At 44.4% G+C, this 24,236-nt stretch overlaps 1 protein-coding gene across 3 annotated transcripts; it reads left to right on the plus strand.

Moving 5' to 3' along the window:
- The first annotated feature begins 8,923 nt into the window (after window positions 1-8,923).
- Window positions 8,924-24,236, plus strand: IRF7 (interferon regulatory factor 7). 3 transcript variants are annotated; one of them, XM_079946822.1, is made up of 12 exons: window positions 8,924-9,263; window positions 12,180-12,321; window positions 13,435-13,600; window positions 14,294-14,489; window positions 14,924-15,009; window positions 16,301-16,349; window positions 18,323-18,406; window positions 18,839-19,060; window positions 19,660-19,872; window positions 20,269-20,652; window positions 22,128-22,246; window positions 23,954-24,236. In XM_079946822.1, the coding sequence occupies exons 2-12, from the start codon at window positions 12,299-12,301 to the stop codon at window positions 24,098-24,100; spliced, it is 1,689 nt and encodes a 562-aa protein (XP_079802948.1). In that variant the 5' UTR covers window positions 8,924-9,263; window positions 12,180-12,298; the 3' UTR covers window positions 24,101-24,236. The 3 variants fall into 3 exon arrangements, with proteins under 3 accessions (XP_079802948.1, XP_079802949.1, XP_079802947.1); XM_079946821.1 differs by having other exon boundaries at window positions 8,925-9,263; window positions 16,298-16,349; XM_079946823.1 differs by lacking the exon at window positions 18,839-19,060 and having other exon boundaries at window positions 16,298-16,349.

A 24,236-nucleotide genomic window follows, 5' to 3' on the forward strand; every position in this document is an offset into this window, starting at 1 on the left:
GGTGGCCAACTACAAAAGATGAGAGGGACTTCTTTTAGCAGTTATATGGGAAAGGGAATATCAGCAGATGCTGTTTGTCATGTGAGGTACACCTGCTTAAATTTCCCTCTTCTACACAAGGCTTTAAAATGCAGGGGCCTTTTCCCTCTTTTGTATCTGCCAACCTGAGACCAGTGCTTTTCAAAGGTTTCTTCCCCATAGACTACTTGAAAGTTGCTGTCGGTCTTGGCAGACTGATTTTTCTGTTTGTAATGTTGCTGTATAAGTTTTAACTCTATTATGTTGCTTCTTTTCATTCTTAATATATATTGCATTTTATTATTGCGTTCCATAGAACTCATTTTACTATGCAGTACCAAACAACATAAGGAATAGAAGAAAATGTTAACCAACAAAGGAGAGTGGAATAAAAATGCTAGCCCTTCTGCCAAAAGAAGGCAAACTCAGCGTGTGAAAAGAGTTCATATTTATTGCTGCAGCATAAATCTAGAGGCCCCAGTGGATATCTACGAAAAGCTGGGACCCCAAACAAAGGCTGCACAAAACTTTTATACTATTACAGAAAGAAACACAATTACTACAGAAGCTTAAACTATCTCAGTTGGCTATATCTATGCACGCTCAAGGCATGCTACTATGTACCATGCAATACCATAGTACCAGATAACAGAAAAGTAACATTTTGTATGAACTTTGCTTAAAACTATCTGTTTCATGAAGCCTAATCTGGGTCGGGAGAATTTACTGCTTCTCTTCTTTGAAGCCAACTCATACGGGCCAAGATACCTTTGGCCACCTCTAATAAAATATTTGAGGGATGTGCCCCTGCAAGGTTGGTGGGCATTGCCATTCAAATGGGTGTGTTTGCGCTGCATCTTGCAATTGATTATGTGGGGCACAAGCGCCGTCTTGCCCTTGCAATTGAGGGGGCCATGCAACATCAGCGTACTGTGCACGCATGCCCCACAGCATGCCTGCATGACACCAGCACACCCCACAGCATGCATGCATGGCTGCCAAAGAACTTGGGGGGCTGGCTCTTTGGTTTGAAATTTGGGGAGATGCCCTCAGCCCCCCCTACTTAATGTCCCTGGGGGTGTGGTTTACCAGGGGCCGCGCAATATTTTATTCAAGTTGGTATCCCTCCTGGAAAGGCTCTTAAATGTGTCAGGTCAAGGTACTTTGTCTCTTTTTTCATGTTTCTTTTCTTAAGTTCTTGTGAGATTCCTCAGATTCTTTCACCACAAATTCTTTCACTTGTCCAGGTTAGTGTTTTTTGTTTCTATCCTAGAATGAGTTTTTCTTCTTGGACACATATACAGCAACTTTCACAAGAGGTTGGGATGTTAACAAATATTGCATACTAGATTAGATGGAAGCAAAATTAATGGTCCTGATCCTTTTGTCTCTAGCTGACCTGGTATGCAATATGAATCAAGGAGGTTGGTTGCCTCATCTACTGGGCAAATGCCAGGTATCTGCATTACCATCCACTGCCTCAGGAAGTGTGTCCGGATGTGACTCAGGTATGTTACACCTGGGCATGGTTTCTTTCTTTTATTTTTTTACTGCCCTTCCTCCCATGCTTCTAGCATTCAGAAATTAAGTAGTGAAAAGTTTTCCTGGCATGAGGATGAGTTTCATCTGCCTGATTTGTGTGTCTTAGGCAACTGTAAAAGGCAGAGGAGCAAAGATGGTTAAAAAAATTTGGCAATCCTAGCTCATGGATTGTAGTGCAAAACTCAGTTAAGGTTTTAGTACAAAGTAAACAAGCCAGGGAATAAGAACCAAATGAAATGCCATGTTAAATGCATGATCATATTGTTGACAGCAAGGAAAAATAGGTAAGAAAGGAGAATTATTTGGGCGCTAAGATCCAAGTTTGGAACAAGTACCCTTTGGTGAGAGAACGCCAGCAGAGATTTAAAATCACAAAATATGCAGCAAAGTAAAATGTGTAAATATAGGCTTTTAGACCTCTAAAATATGCCCTTGTGAGCTCCCAAACTTCCTGCTTCCCTTAACATAGAAGAAGACAGTGTGTTTGGTAAGTTAAAAGTGGTTTACTTACAAAAGAACCTCTTCACGTGTTGAGCTTCCCAGGTAGACTGAGGCGCAACAATAGACTTGATTAACCTTCCTCCTAAGGTTAGGGGGAATGACTTAGCTAACCTTGGCAGGACAGCTTACTCTATGGCATTAACCCCTTCACACATTAATTAGACTTAAGCATGTTGGTTATATGAGGCTGGTTATCCACACATACATATTCACAGCTGGTTATAAGCACATACATAAATTCCATAAAGTGATTAGATGCCAAAGAGGAGAGAGACTCTTGCACCTTTAACAGTTGGGTAGGAGAGGGCATGCCAGCAACTGTGCTGCATCTTTCTATTCCTCTGCACATTCCCAGCTGTGCCATGATGTACCCAGACCTATCTGGGCACGTTGGTACCTGAACATGCTTTTCCAACTCCACATAGCTTGTCTGGTATATGACAATTAACTTTTTGTGCGTGTCAGGAGGTGGATGTTAAGACCTTCCCACTCTTTCCTGGAAGATGCTTTTCTCGAACGTGGAGAGTTCAAGCAAGTTTCGCTTCCTTTCAGAAGCCTCAGAGCAGCATAGCATACTGAGGCGATGCCAGGAATGGCTTCATCCATTGTGTGCGTGTCGATGTAAAGGTGTGTTTCTTACCCACCCACATTGCACTTGAAACCTCCCCCAACCTGTGGGGTTTTTAGCAATGAACTGATTGACACTGCAGTGCTTCTGCTGCTGCTCCAGCTTAATTTGGTATACATCTGAGATTCCAATATGACCATGTGAGTGAGGTCACTGAAAGAGAAGCTTGTGGGCTCTTTCTCTCTCTCTCCGTGTGTGTGTGTGTGTGTGTGTGTGTGTGTGTGTGTGATGTTTTAGCATGTGACAGATTTTTCTGGACATTGCAAAAATTATTTGTCAGGGGGAACACCTCCATAAACCAGCTGCATATTTAAGTGCTAGAAATACTTTCTCTTTCTAGTTTGGCTGGTTGTGACAGCCAAAATTCCCCTCTTTTATATTATATATAGACCGTGAGTGGTAGGAGGAGGTTGCTGGGTTCTCCTTTGCAATATCTAGGCTATGATGATTCAAAACCTGTCTCATTCTGCTCAAATAGTATGCCCCAAACCAATTCCTATGTGTTACTACCATAAAGTTTTGCTCATCCTCACAATTGCTTTTCCATCCTAGACTGGTGAGACACCTGCTTGTTCCGTTCCATCTCTGCCAAAACTAGCATGACCTCTTAGGGGCCCAGGCCTCAGTTTCTTACTGAAAAGATTCCACCCTCTTCATCTACTCAGAATTTCCAGCTCTCCTCCAGAAGCTCTGCATTCTTCCCCACCTGTCTCCCCTACTTAGCCACTTAGATGGCCAACTAGCACCTTGTATGTAGGCCTAGCCCTCCATAGCTCAAATTGTTTCAGAGACCAAAGGCATTTTGTTTCCCTGGTCAAGCATAGGAAAATATCACATTTCAGCTTTCAAAGCCAGATGGGGGAAAACAGAGCGACTTGTGACATCTTAAAGACTGGGATCCCCTCCAGAAGACTGATGGGGATTTTGTATGTGTGTGTTTTGACACAGTATCAGTGTCTTAGCAATAGATCTATACTGGGCCAGCCACACATCATTCTGCTTCATTGGTTGTTCTGTGATGCTTCCCCCAACATTACTGCGTTGTTGGCATCTAGCATGGTGTTCTTGCACTGTTTTATAGATTATTAGGATATAAACAATTTCAGGATTCTATTGATGGTGTTGGAGCCCATAGGGTGGTTTCTGAAGCATAATTGTGGTAGGGAAGGTTACGTGGAGTGAAATAGCAATACAGTTGTGCTGGACATGTCAATTGTGAAGGCAGTCAACACTTACCAAAATACTGATATCTGTTTTCTAGTCAAGGGAGCTGAGACATTTGGAGGTTTGTCTTTGCAAAGTCAGAGAAGAGAAGGCAGAACTGCTTGGGGGAAATGAGGTGCCTGAGAAGTAAGCAAGCAAAGACAAGCCTGCTGGATCAGGCCAGTGGCCCAACTACTTCAGGATCCTGTTCTCACCAACCAGATGCCTGTGGAAAACCTGCAAGCAGGATCCGAGCACCTAACACTCTCCCAGCAATTGGTTTTCAGAGGCATATTGCTTCTGGCCATGTGGATGGAATATGGCCATCATGACTAGTAGCCATTGATCGCCTTTGGGCAAATCTCCTGGAGTTTTGTGCATGTCTAGGGTGATGGCATATTGCACAAAAACGGTGCTTCTGGTTCTTAGAAGTCGCAGTCAACTATTTCTGCTAGCAACGAACTAAGAAGCCACTTCTTTCTTTCACTCTTATGTCAGCCAGTCCTCTGATGTAAGGGCACAAACCACAGAAGGAGCAAGTAAGACTGAGGGATGGGTAATCCCATCTATGCAAAAATTCGAAGTCACAGGATAAAAGGTTGTAGTCAGGTTTGCCAGTTTCAGTTCATGCTCATTCATGTGTGAAGCTATGAATGGGTAGGAGCAAGCCGCAGACTTAGTGAATGGAACTTAATTGCTTTGAATGAGGATTGCTGCCTTTTTAAATGACTCTGCTCCCGTGCCTTGAACAGAGGCTTGCCATGCAGAAATAGCGTAGGTGGAGATTTCTGTGGCATGTAACAAATGACGGGGAAAACCTCACCACCCTGGTCCCCCTCTAGATGTCCTTTTTATTGTGCATTCATGAGGGTATCAGGGCTGTTATATGTGATCCTGCTTTTAAGACTTTGTTTCCAATCAGTGCTGAAATCCTATAACTTTTCAAACCACATATGTTCCAGGGTTGTTGGGGGGTTTTCTCTCTCCTATTTGTTGTGTGCTACAACGCAGGTGTGCCCTTCTAGGTGGCAATAATGCAATAGCGTTGGGGAGGCATTGCAGAACAACTCATAAGGCAAAATAATTGTGTGGGCATCCCAGTATAATCTACCACTAATCCCAGTATAATCTACCACTAGTCAATAACGTGTTGCAGAATATGCCTGTGAAAAAACCACCTGTCTGGAGGGACCCTTAATTCCTGCATGTCAGGCCGCTGTCAAAGAACAGGAACAGAGCCAGTAAAAACAGTTAGTAGGTGCTTCTGGTGGTAGCAGAGGTCATTGCTGCTGTCCGGGGCACAGATAACGAGTTGTTTGCTGATAAGAGCAAAGGTAAAGGTAAAGGGACCCCTGACCATTAGGTCCAGTCATGACCGACTCTGGGGTTGCGGCACTCATCTCGCTTTATTGGCCGAGGGAGACGGCGTTTGTCCGCAGACAGCTTCCGGGTCATGTGGCCAGCTTGGCGAACCAGAGCAGTGCATGGAAACGCCGTTTACCTTCCCGCCGGAGCGCTACCTATTCATCTACTTGCACTTTGACGTGCTTTCGAACTGCTAGGTTGGCAGGAGCAGGGACCGAGCAATGGGAGCTCACCCCGTCATGGGGATTCGAACCGCCGACCTTGCGATCAGAAAGTCCTAGGCTCTGTGGTTTAACCCACAGCGCCACCCGCGTCCCTTGTGATAAGATAAGAGCAAAGAGAATATACAAATGCTGCCAACTATGTCACATAACAAATGTGTGGATGATCCAAATATTTTAGTTCTGAATTGTTATCCACAGGTTGTTCTGAATGTCAACAAGAACTCCCAATAAGAACCTGAAATATTAGCTTGTATTATTTTCCATCCATAGCAATCATTTTCCAAAAGCAATTTGATCATCCCTGCAGCAGTTTGGTAGGTTCAGTAATTGCTTTCTTCCACTTTGCTCCTGGAGAACCATTGCAGAAGGAAGAACTGAATCACCAGACAGGGTAAGGAATGCATCTGTTAACAGAATCTCTGCATCCTCTCCGAAGTCCACAGAGGAAGACACACTTCCTCTTGCAACTTATAGGGTTTTTTATTCACCAAATACATTCTACTAAATCCCTCAGAGAGGGGAATCCCGCCAGACCACTAGTATCAGCATAAGGGATAGAAAGCAAAAGTCTGGCCGGGAAAAAGCAGTGCTTTAATTAGCTAGCGTGCAGTTTAGAAGCTGAGGGCATACACAGATGTTAACAAAAAAGAATAAATGCTTTTCTAGTTTCATCCCTCTGTGCCAACTGGGGATAATTCTAGATGATTTTAAGAAGTTGGAAAACAGCCTGAAGTTATGCACACAACTGTGTACACACCTTAACATTGAATGCACGCATGCACACACACACACAAACACACTGGAGAATCCTGGGGACTGTAGTTTGTTAAGGGTGCTGGGAATTGTAGCTCTGTGAGGGGTAAGCTACAGTTCCCAGATGCTATCGGAGGATGGATATGCTTTAAATATGCTTTAAATGTACAGAGTGTACACAGATACCTGAAGTGAGTCATGCCGTGATCGGTGGGGCTTACTCACAAACAGAAGTGCACAAGTTTGCAGCCACTGTGTGAAAAGCCATGGCAAGCTAATCATTAAACTGGCTGGGTGTGGGAGGGGACTCCCAAGAGGGTTGGGTGTTATCTGAGGATCAACTTAGTGGCAGACACAGCTGGGACAAATTTTATCTTGCATCCTCAAATTTTAACCGCACAAGTTCTAGTTTTCTATGGAAACAACAGTAAAAAAATAAAAGCACCTCCAAAGTGGTGCCAAGCATGAGAACTAAGGGTAGGTTCTTAGCACATGTCCCAGCACCACTGCAAACAAAGCTGTTCCCACAGTGGCTTCTGATGCCATGAGAGGTCAACTTAGGTGTAGAGTGTGCAAGAAGAAGACACTGGCTAAGATTTGTTCTGGTGAGGCATGCAAGCTTTTCTGTTCTTAAGTCTCCCTGAAAGGTAAGCTCCATATGTCACTTAGGGTGGCCAAATGCAAAAGAGGGAGGTGTGCTCGTGCACTTTAGTTGTTGTGCAGTAGAGGGAATTTCATCAGGCTGCAACTTGCCATAAGCTACACTGGTAAATTATCAGCCAATCTCCCCCTGGAAACTTTGTTATGGGGTACTATTGGGTAGATTCCAGGAAAAAGCCGTTCTTGTTATTAATACAAAATACGGCATCGGGTTTTTAATAGGAGAAATAGCAAGTTCTCAGAAACCCAAAGCTAGCTGATTTGCAAATATGCTGGAAAAAAGATTTCAACTTATTTTAAAGACTGTGAAGACAAGTTGCGTTCAAAACGGCTATAATGATACAGGAGCAGCTACATGTCATTAAATACATACAGGCCATTCTGCAAATAGTAGTAGTTTTAGTTCAGCCCGGACACTGAGGTACACTGAAATCCAAGGGCCTTCTGAGTGTTTCCTCACTGCGAGAAGGGAACTTACTGCAAATCAGGCAGAGGGACTTCTTGGCAGTGGTACCCTCCCTGTCAGATGTCCCATTAGATGTCAAGGAGATAAAGAACTACACAGCTTTTAGAAGACTTCTGAAGGCAGCCCTGTTGAGGGAAGTTTTTAATGTTTGACGTTTTATTATGTTTCTATATGTGCTGGAATCTATCCAGAGTGGCTGGAGAAATCCAGCCAGATGGGTGAGGAATAACAATAACAACAACAACAACAACACCCACCTTGTTGGCTTAGGTGACTAGTGTACATTAGAGTATGGTTACAAGATGTCCCCATTTCCTGGGGACAGTCCCTGGATTTACAAATCTGTAATTTATTATTATTCTGCAATTTATATATAATTGCTTAATCATATGGGACTAAATTGCATTATGTTGTAAGGACCTTTTATTAAATCTTAGACCTGTAAAGTTGGAAATGACCCAAGGGTCATCTAGTCCAACCCACTGCAATGCCTGGAACCTGGCATTGGGCTGCAAGAATGTACTGTAGTGTAAACTATCACATTTTCAAAATGTCTGATAGCCACGTTCCACTACTTTTCACAGGCTGGGAGTAGTGGCTCCCTCATATTGTACCCATTATGGAATTAAGACTTGAAAAGAAAGTTCTAGCACAGTTTGTGTTGTGGATATGCTACTGCCATAGTTTACTAGACATGGTTCAGACTGACCAATGCATTGTTTTCAGGGACAGTGTGTGGCCGCTGAAGCTGTGAAATGTGCTAGAGGCAAGCATTTTTGTTGCGAATTCCACTGAAGTTACCTGACCAATAGTATGCAAAATCTCTTAACTGGTATTTGAAGCACACAGTATGTGTTATTTTTTTGAGAGCTGACTTGATGTAGTGGATTTCAAATTTTAATTATTTTAAAATACGTTTGCACGTTGTTTTAAGGTCTCCCTTATTAAAGCAAAGGATTAAGGTGTTAGGAGAACCTTAGAATTCGAGGAAAAACTATGCCATACAATGTACTGTATCGAACTATTTTAAATGAATAACGCAGCTACTGTATTCTGAATTTAAGGAGAAATCAACATTGTTAAAAACAAGGTGTTACATAATAAGACAATCTGTCTTATATCTGCCAAAATCAATGTGGTGGTGTCATATATATAAATGCATTGTTAATAAACAAGCAACTAAAAAAGTTTGTTTGTTTCCTGTTTTTCCCCCCAAACAGAGATAATGTGTAAGCGTGGTGTCAGCTCCCTAAAAAACGTGGACAACTCTGGGAAAGGGGGCGCCGGAGGGATTTTTGCACCACGGCGCCGGATATGCTTAAGACGGCCCTAGCCGGCATGCAGCGGCGCAGGTCGTTGGCAAAGTTTTCTTGTGCAGTGAGGTGGCTGCTTGCCAGCAGAAGTGAAATCATTCCAGCCCTTCTTTGAGGGCGCATTTGTGGTCCTCCTGTACAGCAGCTAGACTCTCTCCTTCCAAAAAAAGAACCTATGTGCTTTCTAAAGGGCGACCAGCAGGCAAGCCACGTGGCCCGCCAAGGAGCTCCTCAGAAATGAAACTTAGGTTTTCGTTGATATCATGTGATTTACAGGGACGGAAACCGCCGTATATGGTCAGGGGAGACGAGAAAAGCCGGTTTCGTAATAGGGAGCGGTGTAATGCGCTCAGGCGAGGATTTTGTTTGGGAGGAAAGAAAACACTCCGTGGGGCGGGGCACGTCCGTGCGCCCGTTCGAAAGGCGGCTGCCTCTGATTGGCCGACGCTGACGGCCTCGGAGCCATTCCGAGCCAATGAAATGCGTCCCGGCTTCTCTTATAAGCCGTCGCCGGAGGGGGCGTGAGCGTATTGATGTCGCCAGAATTCCACTACCTGCCGCGCAATAGAAAACACCTGGTAGCAGTACAGGTAACGCACCTTTATATTGGGCGTCTGGAACCGGGGGTGAGGGTCGCTGAGGTAGAGCAGCTTCAGTGCAGAGCGAGGGAGGAATGACTTGCATCATTTTCTGTCTTCCTCGTTTTAATCATAACATGCACACTTACCTGAGAGTAAGTCCCGGTGAGGTCAGTGGGATTTGCTGCTGAGTGTAGGATTGCAGCAGCGAACCTGTCGAAGGGCAGCTCATAGTTTTGCGCAGGCTTTCTAGTGTTGCTCGCGCGAGCGCTGCCTCGCTCTTGAGAACCATTTTTAAGGCTGTTTGGTAAACCGTATTATTTACCCCGTGGAAGCCCCCGTAGTTGAGTTTTATGCTGACATTATCTGTTGTTTGCGCGCCTGACCCGAGGAGCAGCTCCCTGCGTGCCTGCGTTGGTCGAACATATTCAAAGTTAGCATGCTCGTGCAACCCCGCCTGCCCGATGTGCACACTGTCAAATGGCTTGTAAGGACTTTATGTCTGGAGGCTACACGTGTAGGCAACTTTGGGGCAGCACGTGTTGGTCAGACGAGCACACAGTGGACAGCAGTTGCCGCTACGATCATTGTCTTCCCCCTATCCCCAGGGGGCTAAGAAAAATTATATCTGCACAGACATAGATGTACAGGAGTGGTAAAATAGCTCCTGGGGGTGTAGGAAAAGACATACTTTCTATAGAGGAAATTCACCAAGGATAGCCAATGCTACCCTTGGGATGTTGTTGTTGAGCTACACTACAGCTACCAGTGTCAGCCAGCACGACCAGTGATTAGGGATAAGAGTTGTCCTGCAGCAGCACCTGGAGGGTAATGCCCTAGCTAGGCCAGAGATAGTCCATGCCTCATCCCTGGTACAGAACAGGTTGTAGGAATGAGAATCCCTGGCACAAATTAAGCCTTGCATCATGTGTACCAGCACTGATGCAGTAGTTCCCTGGTCAGACTTAGCTTGCCTTTTAAAATGCCTAGCAGTATAGGTTGCTTCTGTATTTTTGCAAGAGGGATGATAATTCCTCAGAAGAGGAGATTGACGCTGAACTGCAGAACTGCTGTGTCAATAGGAAGAAAATATTGCAACAGAAGTCAACCAGGACAGTGGCATTTTTAAGGGAAATCTCGCCTTTGGCTTCTCAGAGAAGCAGTTCTTCCCTGGTGATTTTTCAGTAGCACATGTCAGAAGACAGAATACTAGGCAGGTCCTATTCAAAGTTTTGTCAAAGGGCAATTACTGACTGCACAAATGATCCTTTGTCAGCACTACCCAAATATTCAGTAACTTGAAGCCAATGCTTGATTACTCTAAATTGGTGTGGTTCTGAAATTACATTTGTTTTCTAACCTCCCTCATAAGTTCATAGGGGGAAATTCACCCTGGCTGAACAGAACATGCCACTGAAAGGGATAGGGTTGCCAAGGAAGCTCCCTCAACCCTAATTAGTTGCCCCCTGCTGCACTTCAGACAGCAGAGGTACCTGAAGAAGCATCTTCAGTTATGATGGCATTGGTGTACAGTTGGCCTGGAGTTTTACTGATGAGGATGTAACAGAGGTTCAGCTAATGGGAAGTTAACTGCAGCAAGATATCTTCATCCTAAACTGCTGAAAATGTTGTTAGGACATGCACTTTTGTGCAATAAGTGAGGCTGAAATGTGTGGCTGTGGCTGTTTGGAAAATTACTATAAGTTTTAGGGTTGGGAGTAGTTTAGATTTTTGCAATTCTCAAGCAGGCTGAATTAGACAGCACATTAGTAAATGAAATGATTGCAAAGACACTGACTGTCTAGCCATAATAATAGACTATGGCGTAATGTTTTTAAGCAGATGTGAACTTTGGGGTGCATCTGTGGTGGGGGATTTTTTTATTTTATTTTTTGCCTCAAGTGGCAAATATCCCCAGCTTGCCCTGACAGGACTCCTTTTTTGCTCTTGGACCACATGGCAGCTTTTGTTGCCATTATATGCTTCTGCATCTAGTATGTACATGGGGACTTATGGAAGCACTTTTGTAGTGGTTCTGCTCTTTTATTGCCAGATTAGTTCCATAGACATTCGCTCTTAAGTCCCACAGGGATCTTATTTACTCTCTCACACATGCTTCTTCGCAGCTGCAGGGAATTAGGTCATCATTGGAATATGAAGGACAGTTAATTTTATTTCTCCTTTCCATCTGAAGCAGCTGTGGAGGCTTTTCTGCCCTGGAAAGTGGCTGGGTGAGGTCAGATAAGTTGAAACTCATCGCAGACAAGAAAACGGCTGATGGTTTGATAAAGGAGAAGTAGTGCAAGTCGTTATTCTGGGTGGTGTTGGCGCACTTCCTGAAGTGCAGCGCTCCTATTTTTGTCCTGAATTCTCAAGTAGATGCTGTTCGAGGGTGTGTTTATCAGCCCTGATTAATATGCCAGTTGCACCTTGTATTGTAGAAGAGCAACTTTATTGTGGGAGGGGGAGTGGAAGTTCTGGTAATATTTCTGAGAGATTGTGATAGTTGCTGGTGGTTCATGTTGCTGTTATTATGGTATTTAGCCTCATAGAGGACCCTCAGATTTTGCACAACCTAATGCAGAGCTTTCCAGACTTTTCATGTTGGTGACACACTTTTTAGACATGCATCATTTCATGACACAGTAATTCAGTTTTACTAGCAAACCAGAGGTTAAACTAACCCCTTTCCAGCCCTGGGAGGAGTGTGGGGAGCGTTTGCACGACATACCTACACATTGCAGCTGGCACAGTGATGTGTCGCAACACACAGTTTGGAAAGCTCTGACCTAATGAATACATCCTGTGCTCACTTGGTAGCAACTCAGCCATACAGTAACTCTGTTTTCTAACATGTAATAAAACCTATCAAAATGACCAAGTCTGCTGACATGGCTTCCGCCTTTTTATTTTCTCTGGTCTGTACAGATTCTGCCTCATGATCTTCCATTAGTCCACAAGACATTAAGCAGTACAAGATTCAGTGTGTGTAGCTGTCATATTTCAACTTGCCACGAGGCATATTTTAAGACTTATTTGACTCCAGAATGGCTGCACCAGCAAATGAGAGGTGAGTGTTCTTGAGGCATTCAGAGGCATGCAGGCATGGGCGGGAAGGGAGAACTGGGTACGTGCAAACACACACTTCTACACAACTACTCCTGAAGCTGTGTTGGTAGAGTTTGTCAGCCAAAACTGACAATTCTGTCTGCTTGATATAGGATGGCATTTCACACACACATTGCATTTATTTATTTATTTAGTAGCAGCCCATATTAACTAGAACATGCTCAATCGAGTCCTACACGTTTACTTGGAAGTAAGCCAATGTGTTCACTAGGGCTTACTAGTAGTAATTGAGTTTTGGGAATGCAGACCTTACTGCATGAGATGCCAATGACCAAACAGTAGCGCCATTGAGGGTAGCTAAAATTGAGGTAAAACGTAATATAATAATAGGTCCAGTGTTTGTTCTGCTACACCTTTTTTGAGGTTGCTCCTTTGGTTTCTTGCTCCAGTTAGTTTTAGTTTCTCTTGAGTGTCAAAATCCACTTTATGGTGAGCCTGCGCTTTGGAGTTTGGGCTTAGCCAACTACAGCCCTCACCTGTGGTGAGTAGATATGTACAAGTTTCATGATTATTGTGCAAGAATCCAAGCGCACCTTCTTTACCCCAGCCTTGTGACAATAATAATTAATCCAAGCAGTTTTCTCATCAATGCGAATCGCCCTTATTTTCATGGTTCAAATGGTAGACAAGCTCAGGTTCAGACTGAAGTCAACATCCAACTCAACTGTTGCCCTCCAGCTGCTGATTTGTTGACCCTCTTCACTCTCACGTCTCTTAATGAATTATATTGCTGGGCTGTCCTGTCCTGGGGGTATCCAGGAAGCTGCTGCTTTAAAAGTATTTTTGACATTTGTATGAGGAAAAGTGTTGACTTCCAAGACCAGAGCAACCTGTTGTTTATTAAGAAGTTGCTATGGTAATCGGCATCTGTTTTTGTGTAGGATCCATGTCTTTTCTTTTTCCTAGAGGTCTGACACGAGTGATTTCTGGGGCCATTGTGCCACCTGTGCATCCATCATAATTGACGCTGCTGCTGCATGTTGTGGTGATATCTAGGCTACATTCCTCCAGTATTTTTGAACCTCCAGTTCAGTATTTCTCTTTGCTGTTTCAGGGGTCGTCAAAAGGTCCGTTTCTTTGACTGGTTGATCAATGAGATCAACAGTGGAAGATATAAAGAAAGCGTGGCCTGGACTGATGACACCCACACAACCTTTCGTATCCTTTGGAAGCACAATTCAAGGAAGAACCTTGTGGCAAGTGATTACAAGATTTTCCAGGTAATACTCCCGTTCTACTAAGGCTGACTTCTTGCATGTATTTGCCATGGCCAGATTCAGCTAATGGGTGGTGCCGTTTAAGAAGTTTGGTAGTGCAATTGGGAAGTCCCCTCTCTCCTGCACCCCCACCAAATTGGCTCTGAGGGGGTTCAGGAGACACCAACCCCAGAACAGCACCAGGAGTGGGGAAGGAGAAGAGAGATCATTGCATCAGGCAAGCAGAATGATCTCTTTAATGCTACGTTGACTTCCTCCAATTCTCTAGTATAAAAGCCATTTCTGGCACCTTGAAAAGACTAACAAATGTATTGTGGCATAAGCTTTCACAGACTGGAGTACAATTTACTAGAGGCTGTAGGTGAATAATAAGGCAGATTCTCTGGTAGGCATGCAGGGTGCCCATTTCTGCAAACATGCAATGTACCCTCTGAATGCACCCTGCAACAGCTATAATTTCCATAGTGGTTGCACAGTCAATCCCTCTTCCTAGGGAACTTGGAATTGTAGCTCTCCGAGGGTCACCTGAGAGCAGTACTCTTAACAAACTACAGCTCCCAGAATTCTTTGGGGGAAGCCATGACTGTTTAAAGAGGTATGATAGTGCTTTAAAAACGTGGTGTGAATGCGGTTTTCATCAGAATAGTTCTTTCACACTTTTCCATCTTTTCTTCTCCCATGTTTCTGTGTGGAAAGGCGTGGGCTATGGTCAGCGGAAAGTACAATGAAGGTGTACCAGACCCAGCCAGATGGAAAACCAACTTCCGCTGTGCCTTAAACAGTACAAAAAGATTTGAAGAAGTTGAATCGGAATACCCTGACTACCACGTGTACCGAATCATCCCCCGCAGCCGCAACTCTACACCACCTGTTAATCCTCCTGCCAACACAAGTAAAGACAGAAAAGGGATGCAGGGTTAGGGCTGCAAAACTTTCTTTAACATAAAGTGCTTGATAAATTGAAGGAAGTGTGGGCACCCACCACAGGCTTTCTTTATTCATGCTTCAAGGGAATTCCAGTGTCTGAAAAGATCGTAATCTCTTTTAAAAGGGATCAATTGTTAAATCACTCCAGGAATTGTAGGGCCAAGAGGGAAATAAGGGTCTCCTAACAACTCTTAGCACCCTTAACAAAAGTTTCCAGGCTTCTCTGGGGAAAGCCATGACTGCTCAAAGTGGTATGATACTGCTTTAAATGTATAGTGCAGATGGGGCCATAGTTCTCTGCAACCAGGTCATGAAATTGTGTATCTTCTCATATTTGCATTTCATTCTGTAATTGTTGTTCATTGTGTCTTTTTTCCTGTGTGTCTCCTCCTCTCCAAGTCAATGAAAGTAACCATGAAGTTGATCAGTTGCATATGAGCCCCTGCAGTGAGGGATCCCCAGCTCTACACCAGTCTACATCCCAGGTACAATACAGTTGGGCACAACAGGTTTGAAAGGGCTGTGGAACAATTTGAAAGCTATTCAGTTTGGAGCTGGTCAACGCATTGGTGTAGGACTCTAGACCAGGGACTTGTTTCTAATGAATAAACATCCAATAAGTAAGTCAATGTGAATGCAAAAATTATTGGTGGGTGAGGTGTGTTCCTGTTCCTGTTTCAACAACTCCTTGAGCAAGGGAGAACATTGCTGAAGAACTAATGGAAGGACAGGCATCTCAAGTGGTGGCAGACACATGAAGAATCCCTGTCTGTAGGAATTCAGTCTGTTAGAGGCAGCTTCTCAGTCAACTTAAAGGTTTTTAAATTGATTAATTTGGAAGCAGATCGGTGTGTTTGTTTCTTAATTTTTTCCAAATTTTACGTATATAAAAATAACAAAGATTATCCAGCAGCTTCAATATATGAACACATGTTCATGATGTTTTCATGGGAAGTTGGGAAGTGTATTGCAGCAAAACAGTTTATGGAGCTGCTGGTGATAATGATGTCATTGCCATGTGGCAGGAAAGAAGGAGATGTGCCTGTCTTTGTGCTCCGGTGCACTAGCAAATAGTATTTGTGCAAAGAGTATTGGTCCCATTGCTGGCCAGCTTTGTGCAGCTGATTACAGGAGTAAATCCAACAGACTTTCCAGACTTAATATGGACTGGACATTTTCACAGGGGATGGTTATGTTGCAATTAAGCACAAGCCACTTTAGCAGTGCATTCCTATGCAGGCTGACTCCATAATAGACATGCTTAGGAATGGATCCCAAATTTTGTATTTGAAAACATACATTACTTTAAATATGTGTGAGAGACTCAAAACGATTGAAACCTTGCATATGAGAAATGCTCTTGAGGTTGTAGCTCTGAGGGAAGCTTCCCTCAGTACTAGGCATGCACAGCTGGTCTGAGGGAGCCTTTGCCCCCAGATGTTGCTGAACCACAACATCTGGCTGAACCACTGGCCATGCTGATGGGAGTTGTAGTTCAGCAACATCTGGAGGGCCAAAATGCTTCCCAATCCTGAACGTAAGACAGTTTGGAAGGCCCAGACTAGTTCTTTTCTTTGTTTGGCCTAACTTCAATTTTTGCAAATTAAAAGGCAAGGCTGTTGCTCTGAATCACAAGAGTTGAAAGACGGCTGATTACTAAAAATGTTGAAAGTTCCTGGGATAAGCTGCAATAGTATCATTCCAAGATGCTGAAAACAGCATCTTTTGTATGTATCGTCGTCTTGGAGAAAACTTTATTTTTCTGGTTTACAGCAGGAGATCGATGATATTTTTAAATCCCTGTCACTGGAATATCCATGCCCAGGTAAGCTGTCAAAACTTGAATGCTCTTTTTCTGGTTTACGAACATAAATTTGGGGTAGATGCTTAGAACATATTTTTGCTATATTTATTCATTTATCACATTTGCATTCCAACTTTCCTCCAGGGATCTCAAGAGAGCATACATGGTTCTCTTCGTCCCCATTTTGTCCCCACAACAACCTTTTGAGGTAGCTTAGGCTGAGAGTGTGACTGGCACAATGTCACCCAGTGAGTTTCATAGCTGGGCAAGACTTTGAACTGTGTTCTCCCAGTCCTAGTCCGGTACTCTAACCACTACACCACATCGGAATGAAACATGCCTGACAGAGCTACCATTGGGAAGCAAGCCTATCCCTGTAGGATCACAACACACCCAGCACAGCAATTGAAAAATATCAGTTGATATTGGAAGATCCACTAGAAGTTCTAAAAAAATGAAAACCTGCACAGGAATCCCTAATCCAACCATTTGGAATTAGGGGCTGCTCATGCAAATTTCCAAGCCTGGCATATGGCTTGCATCAAACCATTTTGCCCACCTCATTAAAAGAAAGAATGACCAGAGAAACTAGAGAGACAGAAAGAAGCTTCACAAATGAGTGATTACTTTTGGAACTGTTTCAATAAAAGGATTTTGAATATGTATACACTTTAAGCTTTAACATGGAAACGAAAACAAACAGCATCACCACTGTGCAGTTTCCTGCTGGGCACTGGCCTTTACATATCACTTTTTTAAAAGTTTTGGCAGATGCACAGACAGTTCCCTAGCCCCTGTGGCAACTGAAAAAATCAAGGCATCCCCTTGTTCATCTGACAAAGGGGAAACCGCTACCCTGTCTTGTCCAGAGAGGCGCTTTCCAGGGGCGTTTTGCTGGCAGTTCTTGGAGGTGATGCTGAACTAGATGTGCCTCTGATTGGATTCAGAACGGTGCTGTTTTGGTTGCTTGCTGAAAACACATGGCAGTCATTCATGCCTTGATAATCTTACAGCTTGATTCTTGTAACGTGCTCTGTGTGGGGCTGCCTTGGGTTCAATCCAGAAGCTGCACTTGGTGCAGAATTAGTTACTAAGCTGCTAATGGAACTTAATTGTCTGCAGTACGTAACACTTGTTTTTTAGGATTGTGCACTACTATGCTACTAGTCCAGGTTTAAGTATTGGTCTATAAAACCTTGCCCCCTATATACAGGTGTGGTCGGGGTGGAGTGTATGCCCGCACTGCCCAGGGCGGGCACGAAGACTGCACCCCCGAGGGGGGAGGGGCGTGGAGTGCACCCTTCCATGTGCCACAGTTCAGGGTTGGAGATGGGCGGGGAAGCTGCTGCCCACTCTCCTCCTGCTCTCTGCCACCAGGTCAGGCCTTGCAGCAAAGGAGGGTGGGCATTGACGCCAACTCTCCTGCTATCTGCTGCCAGGTCAGATTTGACCCAGCCACAGAGCCACTACAGCTGGGTGACCAAGGAGCCACTACAGAGCCACTACAGCTGGGTGACCAGAAGAGCTGCCGCCGGCAGGTTTGAGGTGTGCCACGGCCAAGGAGGGGTGGGCGGCAGCGCTGCCATCCACTCACCTGCTCTCCTCCCCCGGGTCAGGCCCAGGGAGTGGAGCTGCACCAGGCACAGGCGACACAGTCAAGGCGCAGCTCCTCTAGAGCAGATTTGATAGTTGTTTTGATTTTTATGAGCTCATATTCTGGAGGGCAAGGGACACACACTGAGCCTGGGGGTGGGCATGAGAGATACAAAAGGATGGGGGGTTATTTATCACATACTTGGCACTGGCTTCCGTTTTGTGGGCTCTGTCAGCATCTCCTCCTCCTCTAAATTTGCATGAGGAGAAGAAGAGAATTTCAAAGGCGTTAAACGCTTTAAAATTAGGACTGGTGCAGCATCCACATCAACATCGTTCTGAACCAGTATAGACTTCATCTGCCCAAATGCATCCCTGCTCATGCCTGTTTTACCATCTAGATGTGCTCCAGTGGGTTTTGCAGCAAGCTGACATGGATGAAGTTTCACAAGTCTCCTGGGCCCCTGTTCCAGAACATCCTCTAGGTAGGTCTGGCTGTGGGCTTGGCAAAATCACCTTGCATCTCTTCCTCACCCTCCGAGTTCTAAGGATGGCTACACATTTCTGTTTCTGGCTGCTGCTCAGATACTTTTAATAACAAATGTGATTTCATGCTCAGGGGCTTTAATGTACAATATTTCGTGTGTGTATGTGATGGGGAGTGAGCCGGTGCAGATAGAACCTATATATCCCTACATCTTTCAAAATTTGTTCAAGAGGCATGGCATACAAATTTCACATTGTCTTGTGCTTAATTTGTTATAAAGGCTAGTGTGTTCTCTTGAGTTGCATTACTACTACTACTACTACTACTACTACTACTATTTAATTTATACCCCATCCATCTGGCTAGTTACTCTGGGCAGCTTCCATCATCTCCCTTCCATTGATTTGTTTCTTTTCTACCCCCAATACAGCAGGGGAAGTTGCACATACAATCCCTTGTATCAACCAAAACAGCTGCTTGCCTCTGGTGCCTGGAGTAGTGAGTGAACCACTGGCAAATAACTGTTGTAAAGTAGCAGATGGCTGGCTGGCTGCACATCCACCAAATGTGAATTCCCAGCCAATTGCCGTTCATCCACTGCAGCATCCTCAACAAAATAGACCTCCTGGGATAAATCACGCTAACCATGTGGGTGAGTAGAGTTACTCTGCGGTCTGCATGTTTGAAATTGTTCCAAAATGAATAATTGTGCTAAAAAGAAATTTTACTGAGCTGCGCAGTGGTTTTTGGAGCACTGGAGAGATTGATTCATTGGATCGCCATTTGATTCCTGGAACTTGCATATGATAAACTATTTTAAGATTTTCAGCCTGCTTGAATTAGTATCAGATGTCCAAAGCAAATATGGTAGTTCCTAATGAACAAAAAATCCAGAACGGACAAGGTGTAGCAAAGCTCCTGATTTGCTTTAGCAACAAGCAGAAGACTGTGCTTACCTCCAGACTGCCAGTAGTTTGCCCCAGGGATTCAATTCATTTGCATACCAGAAATTTAAGTTTGTGCCATTAAAGTGAATTAAAGCACTCTAGTGCAAATAATAATAATAATAATAATAATAATAATAATAATAATAATCCACTTTAAAAAGAAACCTTGACTTTTTGCAAGTAGGAAACTGAGGGGGAAATGCACTAAAAGTGTTGGGCTAAGAGGGCACCAGGTCAGCAAAGGCTGACCTAGGGCATGCATAACATTTGTTAGAATTCCCAAGGTGTTCCTCTTCTGTGCTAGGAGAAGCCCTGTATAATAACAACTTCATTGAACACGTTTTCCTGAATGAAGAACCTCAGGGAAATGGAGTGATGAACAACCTGTCAAGAAATGACTGCCATCTGTTTCCAAACCAGCAAGCCATGGTGGAACAGAACACATTTGCACCTCCAGTTGCCCCCTCTCCACTAGAGCAACCCCCCCTTCATGCTGCTCCACTGCAGAACAATGCAGGTTAGTGAATGCATCCTGTTTTTGAGCAAGTCCAAAACAAATGTGGAATCATGAGGGGAGCGGGTGTAGGTCTCTGGGCAGCAAGGTCTTAAAGAAGAGGGCCAAACCTCTACAGCACTGTAGGGAATATATGCTGTTTGCTTAGCTATAGCTTATGTGCAGCAGAGCTGTACTGCTAACTGCCTTAATTTAGCCACATGGATGATAATATAGCTTCCTCTCTGTTGGATATGATGGTTCTATCAATGTACCTGCTGCTACCACCAAATAGCATTTTTCCTCTGTGGGTGTAAGCGTTGTGCTGCGCTGCAGATGGCTTGTCAGCCTGCACCCCTTAGCAGGCATGGAGCTAGTAAGCTTCCTCCACTGAATTAAGCATGGTCTTGTCTCTTTCAGGATGTGCCCCTCTCAATCTGGATGTCTCTATCTACTACCGCGGGAAGCTGCTGCACGAAGCAGGAATAGAATTTAATAGCTGTATGTTCACGTACAACCCATACTATGAAATTGGAGGAAACCCGCAGATACAACATGTTCTATTTCCAAACCCGGAGATCCTTCCTGATCAAAAGCAAGTTAATCATACCTTGACACTACTGAAGAATGCGGGTCTGCTGCTGTATCAGAAGAACAATAAGATCTGTGCCTGGCGAATTGGTCGATGTAAGGTCTTCTGGGCTTTCTCCAAAGAGTTGGACCACACAGCACTGCGTCCTCCACCCAGGCTGTTGGGACGGGAGGAAGAAACTGACATCTTCAACTATGAAAGATTCTGTCAAGGTGATTCTCTAGGAACATGGTATTTCCTCTGTGGGCACGAAATTAAACTGTGTGTTAATGCATGACTCCCCAATGTCATAAAAGGCCTCCCTTAGGGGGCAGTAAGACTTTTTGCTTAGCTGTGATTTGGCCATAATACGGTATTTCAAAAGTGCTTTGTGCAATGAATGGTGTTGGGTGTTATCAGTAGCCTGTGACTTTCATCCTACCCAGGCCTTACCTGGGTACACATGGCACTAATTGTGGCCCATTTTCATTACGCCTGTCAAGCTTCTGGCAGTGCCGAAGTGAAGGAGAACAGTAATGCTCCTTAATATTTTTGGAGTGGTTTAGAGAATATGAGGCAGTTCACATACCCTATTTTAGTAATCCTTACAGTGATCCAATAAGGTAGGTCAGTGTTGTAGGGGCTAAGAACTGAGCATCTGACTCTAAGGTCAGGGGTGAAGAACCTCTTAGCCTGCCAGGAGGTCCACTTTCACCCACAAGACCTTACCCTAAGCTACACCTGCCCACCTGCATTGACTACACATACCTGTTCACAGCAGAGAGCAACAGCACACAGCCAAATTGAAACCAATTCAGTGAGGGGTTTGAATCACAATCCCCTGCTTAAAACAGAGATGGCTTCCCCTATTGTATTAGCAGAGGTTACAAAGTTAACCTGCTAATCCCTCTGCTTGAGCAGGAGATCTCCACTGTTCAGTCTCCACTGCTTTTGTTATTAAACTATGTTAACAGAACTCATCCACACTTCTGCTTGTCCCTTGCTAGGAAGCACGTGTCGGAGCAATTTTCTGTTTGACCCATACTTTCCAGGCATGGATCAGAGCAGTTTTGCCTTTGCCCCACTCCTTTCCCAGGGAATACCCACTCTTTAGTGCTAAATCAGAGCAAATGTCAAGCCAGAGAAAATCTGGATTGCCATCTGCTCCGATTGAGTGCTAAACAGTGGGTTTCCTGTGGAAAGAGGAAGTGTGGATAAACCCACAGTTCAGACTCAGTTGTCACCTGTGTATAGAAGTCCATTCCTACACGTTAAATCTCTATATGCTGTTGCAGTTGCAAATTGGCATTTGCAAACTTGGGTGAAGAGCTTATTGATTAACTGAAAATCACTTCTGCCTATATCCTCCTGTTATTCCAAAGTTCTTTTCACATAGAAGGCTTATATTGATTTCTTCTTAAACTGGCCTATAATGCATTGCAAACATGTCTAAATCTATATTGCCTAGAGCAGGGATAGCAATATGATGCCCTCCAGATGTTACTGAACTACAGCTTCCTTCATCCCTGACCATTGGGCTGGGCTGATGAGATTTGGGAGTCCAGTATTATTCATTAACCTTCACACATGACACAAGTAGCTGTTTACCAAGACAAGTGAAAACACCTTTGGTTTTTTTATTGCCCTTTCTGTTCATGGATCCCCAAAGTGACTTAGAAGAGCCTTGGATCTTTCTCTTTTGTAACAGAACTGAGGGCTTTCCGCGATGGTCAGAGATGTTCCTCTCCTGACTACACCATCTACCTGTGCTTTGGCCAGTCCTTTGCATCTGACAAACCCAAGGAATCCAAGCTCATCTTGGTGAAGGTGAGCAGAAAGCAGTCCTCTGAAGTTAACAGTGCACAGTACTGCCTTTAGGAATAAAATGACTTTCTAGTCCACTTGTCAAGACAAAATCTGAAGGCCATTTCCACCACTGGTATGGTAGCAAAGCTGGCTTGCTTTCAGAAAAGGAACCACGGTTACTCTGGACTCCCTAGCAAGCATACCTGTGTGATGCATGTGTTCGCAAGGACCTTTGGAGGCAGTGCAAAGTAATGTATCCTCCAAGTAGATTAAGGTGCTGTGCATAATTGTTGCACCTCCCCATCCCCCCAAAAAGTATTTTATTCTTGTAACAACTGTGTGAAGTGGCTTAAGCAGAATGACAAGGTTGCCCAGTGGATTTTAAAATACCATATTCCAACATTTGCCAACTTGGTGCCCTCTAGATATTTTGGAATTCTACTCACATCAGCTCCCAGCTAGAAAGCATGTGGCCAGCAGAAAACCCCTTGGACCTGTGCTTTCTTGCCATCAAACAAGTGGAAGTGTGAATGAGCACTCCATGTACTTCTAAAGAAGCAGTAGCTTGGATTTGACCAGTCCCCTGTCTTTTAGTCCTATATCTGTTCCCCTCATGACCCTTCATATTAGTGGCTTTTGACTTAATTCAAGCTCTGATGTATTCATTAACCTACATTTTTCCTGCAACAGGGCAGTGTTCAAAAGGGGTTGTTCGGTGTGCATGCACACACACTAACACACGCTTCTTACTACGTCTCACTGGCTTGTTGACGGCTGGCAGACATCTCTTGCTGCACTGTCTTGTCCCCCCTCCTGGAGGGAAACCAGCTCTATTTTTAGTACCTTGATATCTATTGGAACATAATGCTGGATCCTTGGCTCACATTCTTGTTGTTTAGTCGTTTAGTCGTGTCTGACTCTTCATGACCCCATGGACCACAGCACGGCAGGCACTCCTGTGCCAGGCTCACATTCTTATAAGTACCTAAAACGTAAAGGTAAAGGGACCCCTGACCATTAGGTCCAGTCGCGAACGACTCTGGGGTTGCGGTGCTCATCTCGCTTTACTGGCCGAGGGAGCCAGTACAGCTTCCAGGTCATGTGGCCAGCATGACTAAGCTGCGTCTGGCGAATCAGAGCAGTGCACGGAAACGCCATTTACCTTCCTGCCGGAGCGGTACCTATTTATCTACTTGCACTTTGACGTGCTTTCAAACTGCTAGATTGGCAGGAGCAGGGACTGAGCAACAGGAGCTCACCCTGTCACGGGGATTCGAACCGCCGACCTTCTGATCCGCAAGCCCAAGGGGCTCAGTGGTTTAGACCACAGCGCCACCTGCATCCTTGTTAGGTACTTATAAGTACCTAGTAGGTACCAAAGGCAGATTCTTATTGCTCTGCTGTTTTTGGCTTACCTGGTTGTAGGATGGAGGCAGGTAGTGGTTTTTTAGAGGGTTGGAGATGGTCTGGGAGGGGCATCCTTCTTTTCAATCCTGCTATCTCCTTTGATCAAGCAGGTTTTGAAGGCCCCCAATCCTCTCTGCCAGAAGTGCCATTTGGAGAGGAGTGTAGACATTTGGCTCTTGAAAGAATTGCAGGCAGTCTGTCTTTTGTTTTGTTTGGTGTTGGGTGTGCATATATTTTGGGGGGTTTTGAGGACAGCTGCATAGCAAGAAGGTATCTTGGAGTAAGTAGGCAAGCCTTAACGGGCTTTTTTATGTCTTGCAGTTGGTGCCGATGGTTTGTAAGCAGTGGCATGAAGACCTGCAGAGGCAAGGCTTCTCATCCTTGAACAGTGAAAACTTGAGCCTGCAACTTTCCAACAGCCTGTTTGATATAATAGAGCAGCTAACTACCATGATGGAGATGGATTAGTTCATGTTTCTTGTCAAGATCTCAAATAGTAAGACTGGAGTGTGTGGGTTTGTATGTGTGTTCACATTCGCAAGGGGTCACTTCCACATTTGGCTTGCATGAGGAGCTACAGTAAAACCCACTTTTTTGGTCTCTG

Source organism: Podarcis cretensis (assembly GCF_951804945.1).
Source record: "Podarcis cretensis genome assembly, chromosome: 1".
Taxonomy (NCBI): Eukaryota; Metazoa; Chordata; class Lepidosauria; order Squamata; family Lacertidae; genus Podarcis; species Podarcis cretensis.

What these genes read in the sequence shown, in the direction of transcription:
- IRF7 (XM_079946821.1), top strand. Translation starts at nt 12,299, where the DNA reads ATGGCTGCACCAGCAAATGAGAG. An exon ending in GCTGCACCAGCAAATGAGAG is followed by an intron (nt 12,322 to 13,434) that starts GTGAGTGTTCTT and finishes TTGCTGTTTCAG; the next exon opens with GGGTCGTCAAAAGGTCCGTT. An exon ending in CTATGAAAGATTCTGTCAAG is followed by an intron (nt 20,653 to 22,127) that starts GTGATTCTCTAG and finishes CTTTTGTAACAG; the next exon opens with AACTGAGGGCTTTCCGCGAT.